This window comes from Pempheris klunzingeri, chromosome 9 (assembly GCF_042242105.1).
Source record: "Pempheris klunzingeri isolate RE-2024b chromosome 9, fPemKlu1.hap1, whole genome shotgun sequence".
NCBI classification, from domain to species: Eukaryota; Metazoa; Chordata; class Actinopteri; order Acropomatiformes; family Pempheridae; genus Pempheris; species Pempheris klunzingeri.
The window spans coordinates 22,146,408-22,151,188 of record NC_092020.1 but is presented as its reverse complement, the minus strand read 5'-3'; the positions used below and the strand labels follow the sequence as shown (position 1 = coordinate 22,151,188).

The following is a 4,781-nucleotide window of genomic DNA, read 5'->3' as shown; positions in this document are numbered from 1 at the left end:
TTGTAGTCTGAAACGATGCTGCAGCCACGTAGGATACAAAAAAAAACAAAAACCCTGATATAAAGTCACTAGTGTGGATCATCGATACGCTCAGGCCCTATAGGATTATTATAGGAGTATTACAGTGATTCTTCAGTGTGGGGTCTCTCAGATCCATCACTGAAACACGACCAGTGGTGAACAACAAATACAAACACCAAACACTCATCTGCTCAATTTAATTCATGCACCAGAATTCCTGTTGCGCCTTTTTGTGTTTGGATAATTTGGAAGAGAAAGAAAAAAAAAACCCGCAGCTTCAAACGAGCACTTGAACTCGGTCCGATGAAAAAAAAAAAAAAAAAAGAGAGAGAAACACATCGAATTTGTAAGCTCCATACAGAACGGTCCACCTTATTACACAAACCAAATTAACCACTCAGCCAATATTGTGAGCCTAAGAGGTCCGATGACTGCCTCGCCAGTTCGTTACTTTCATTAGAAAGATGTTATTTGCCAAATAAACGGAATAATGAAAGTAATAAAGACAATTACAAACTCATTTGAATCATAAAAACACACCCGGAAGTTTAGCCGAGATTATGCAGGGGAAGGATTAGAGAAAAGGGCATTATTAAAGAGAAGATGGTAAATTCGTTTATTACTGTGCGTAAATGGCGATATGTTTGGCTTTCCATCCACAGAAACTTCATTTTTAGCTGCTACACGGCCGTGAAGCAGAAAAAAGAAAAAGCAAATACCTGATTAACAGTTTAAATTACTTATTAAAAACAATAAAAAAAAAAAAAAAAATGTCATCACCCCTGCAGTGACATGAATTCGGTTCGGTGTCTAGCACTGGTGTTATGGAGGTGATTGCACTACAGGAGAAAATAAAATAAAATAAAAAATCCCCTGAACAAGCCTTTTATAGTCAGTGTCGCCAGATTCAAGAGAATAATCAGTGAACATCAGTCATATTTTGCCTCTGAGCACATTTGCTTTGTTTCGGTGGGTTTTATTGCTGGAAGCGTCCAGAAAGAAAAACAGAATAAAGCGCATCAAACATGGCGCACAGGCATCATTAATAGATAGCTGCACTGGAAACAGGTGACTTCACCTCAGCTGCGGGTTTGGCTTCTTTTATTTGTCCACAAAGGAGAGATTTTTAAACCTCAAAAGTCGCCGTACCTGAAGCACAAAAACGCTCTATATACCTGACAAGAGCGTTCATGTTTTCCTGCTCCAGTGCGGGAGAACAACAGAGCAAAAAACAGTCGGAGCAGAGGGGCAGAAGGAAGAGGCAGAGGGGGGAATACTATGTGAAATCCTGCCCAAGGTATACGGTCGCTTAAAAGGCTTAAAAGCTTGGAGAAAATTGGATCAGGGAGAATCGTCACCCAACTTTCATTATTTCCAAGTGGTGTGATTGAATTAAAGGGCAAGATGGTGGTTGGAGAGGAGTGGGGTGGATGGGTAGAGGGGTGGAGGCGGCGGCGGTGGAGGGGTGCGTAATGGCGTGGTATTAAATTCTAATTAGAGATGCAGGGGATCAATGATAGGGAGGTTGGACAGCCCGGGCCCCCAGTGCCAGCCCAATAGACTGATGAGTTATTGTCATGTAAAAAAGCGCTAGCAATAAGACCAAACGCTTTGCTATTGTCCAAGCGGAAAGAGCCAAGTTTATTATGAGGACTATATGCTCTAGAGACCTCGGGCTAGGCGGCTCTTAGGGGGCTTTTCATAAAACAGGGCTAGGTTCCTATAAAGGAGGCCAGTTTTGGAGCAGGCGCTGAGCAGTGAACATCTACCCACCGTCCAGCCTCCTTCCAACCAGTTCAAACCAAACAAGTCATCTTTTCCCCCCCAACTCAGACCGCGCGTCCACCTCATTTTTATTTTGATCATTTTTTTTTTTTTTTTTTTTTACTTTCCAACCCAATTTTTTTGGGTAGTTTTTTTGTTTGGCTTTTTTTTTTTTTCCCGGGAAGTGTGCAGCTTTCTAACTCCACCGAGCCTTCTCAAATGTATAAAATGGAGTATTCTTACCTAAATTCCTCTGCCTACGAGTCATGTATGGCCGGGATGGACACGTCGAGCTTGGCATCGGCCTATGCGGACTTCAGTTCGTGCAGTCAAGCCAGTGGGTTTCAGTACAATCCCATCAGGACCACTTTCGGGGCCACCTCCGGCTGCCCGTCCCTCACGCCGGGGTCCTGCAGCCTGGGGACCCTGCGGGACCACCAGAGCAGCCCGTACGCCGCAGGTAAGCAGCGGCTCCGGAGCCTCAACCCGGCGTATTATAGGACGTCTTGATTGCATTTGAAAATGGAAATGTGTTTAGTATTTACCAAACGAAATTTGCTTACACAAATGAAAGAATTTATCACGTTAGAAGCGATTGCAGGCAAGAGGTAATTCGGTTACGGGGTTATACTATCCCAGTCACACCCAAAACCGCCAACAGAATTATCTTAAGCTGCCAAAATGATAGGCATAATTTATTTACTTTGCGATGAGACATAAAGCTTCGAAAATAATTAGATAACCAAAGACTAAAGCTCATTATTGACACCGAATTGGAGTTACAGTAGCAACAAGCGGGGCGGATGGAAACATTATGACAAGTTTTCAAACTTGAGCCTCCAATCTGAGGAGCAACAATTAGTTTAACATTACAATTAACCGCATCACAGGTCAGCGACGTTATCAATTCTGAAGTAATTCACAAGTAATCAAAGGCGTAATACAATTGAAAGCTTTAGCCTGGCACCCTTAACCGGATTTTATACAAAATATCGAATTGGAATTTACTTCCAATTTGACAACATCACAATTACATACACTCACACCTCATACCGCACAGATGAGACCACTGCACGTCTAACCCACGACATTTTATTTGGTTTCCAGTTCCCTACAAACTCTTCACGGATCACGGCGGACTGAACGAGAAGAGGAAGCAGAGGCGCATCAGGACCACGTTCACCAGCGCGCAGCTGAAGGAGCTGGAGCGGGTTTTTGCTGAAACTCACTACCCGGATATCTACACCAGAGAGGAGCTGGCACTCAAAATCGATCTGACTGAAGCCAGAGTGCAGGTACACAGACACCGGCTCTCTCCGATAGGCGCCAACCTGCTCCCATTACGCACAATTACGCACAACGGGATTTATGATGCAAATAAGAAACATTTTCAAACATTTAGTCTAATCGCTAATTTTATCACATTTTAGTGATATAAAGGATCTACTGCTTTGACACGATGAACTACCGCTGCTGGCCCAGTCTAATACACAGTCTGGTGCCATAATGTGCAAAATAAAGATGGTGTTTGTTAGTAGGGACACTTTTAACCCAAAGCATTTATAAGCAAAACTATTTGGAGTAAATTCACCTCAACTGTGCGTAAGAGCCTCTTTGGCCATGACGTTTGTTTGAAACTTGAGAGTGGTTGATTTTTTTTTTTTTTTTTTTGGCACAAACCAAACATTCACGGTGGTTTAACCTTTATATTTGCACCCATTTTCAAGGTGTGGTTCCAAAACAGGCGTGCCAAGTTCCGCAAGCAGGAGCGTGCAGCTGCAGCGGCCGCAGCGGCTGCCAAGTCCAATTCTGGAAAGAAGTCAGACTCCAGAGACGAAGACAGCAAAGAGACCAAATCTACCGACCCCGACAGCACAGGAGGACCGGGCCCCAACCCCGTGCCCACCTCCAACTGCGGCGGACCGAGCCCCACCGGAGGCCAGGTCAACACCACCGGCAACGGACAGGTGGACCAAGTCAAGACCTCCGTGTCCACCGGCATGGGGGTGACAGCACCGAGCCAAGGCTGGGCCACCGCCCCGGGGACCATCACCTCAATCCCGGACTCATTGGGCGGGCCATTCGCCAGCGTACTGTCATCTTTGCAAAGACAGAACGGAGCCAAAGCTACATTAGTAAAGACCAGCATGTTCTAATGAAGCTCCGCAGCAGGAGAAGAAGAACAGAGCAGAGGGAAAGAGATGCGTCCCCCTCACTCTCCGGAGACTGAAAAGCAATTGCCCGAGACAGACTTAAGGACAATGAAAAGCAGTTAAAAAGAAGATGACAACTCTGTTCTTTTATTTTTTATGCCTTGCGCCGTTTCTCGTGCTCAGTGGACACATCTGCTGTAAAAGTATCCATCTTGACAAGTCGTGTTATCTTGTAATAACGTTTTTTTTTCTCTTAAAACAAGCTGGTTGAAATGTTTCTGAAATCCTGAAAAAAAAGGCATATTACTCCTGTACTAGTATCAACACACTGACACGCCTGTTGAGATGATTCATGCGTAAATTAAGAACAAGACAACACATCTCATCCCAAAGCGACACGCTCCCTCTTGTTTTAAGACAAAAAACTGAAAAAAACGACGTATTTAAGACTGAATACCGGATGAGGGGACTTGTTAAGATGAACATTTTTTTTTTTTTGGAGAGGGGGGGGGCAGTTTGGGAACAAACACAGACGTCTGCGCACTGGAAACGCGCCGCGCCATCAAAGAGCTGAGGAGCCTCGTTAAGTCACATTTACATGTCAAGAGTTCAACAGCTGCTTTGTTTGGTAGAGAGACGTTTAAAATCCATGACTGAGGATGCTCTCTCTCTCTCTCTCTCACACACACACACACACACAAAACAAAAAAATAAAAAGAAATCCACAGTCTGACACAACAAGTATCCAACGAGACGCTGACGCATTTTGCTTTTCTGTTCTCTCCACACACGATCTGCTGGTCGGAAGCAGCCCCCCCACAGCTGGGGTTTTTGTTTCCGGGG

At 44.6% G+C, this 4,781-nt stretch overlaps 1 protein-coding gene across 1 annotated transcript; it reads left to right on the top strand.

The window, feature by feature from the left end:
• The first annotated feature begins 1,980 nt into the window (after positions 1-1,980).
• phox2bb (paired like homeobox 2Bb) lies at positions 1,981-3,957 on the top strand. Its single transcript, XM_070837161.1, has 3 exons — positions 1,981-2,245; positions 2,893-3,080; positions 3,513-3,957. Exons 1-3 carry the CDS (start codon positions 2,005-2,007, stop codon positions 3,939-3,941), a joined length of 858 nt encoding a protein of 285 aa, XP_070693262.1. The 5' UTR covers positions 1,981-2,004; the 3' UTR covers positions 3,942-3,957.
• The last annotated feature ends 824 nt before the right edge of the window (positions 3,958-4,781 follow it).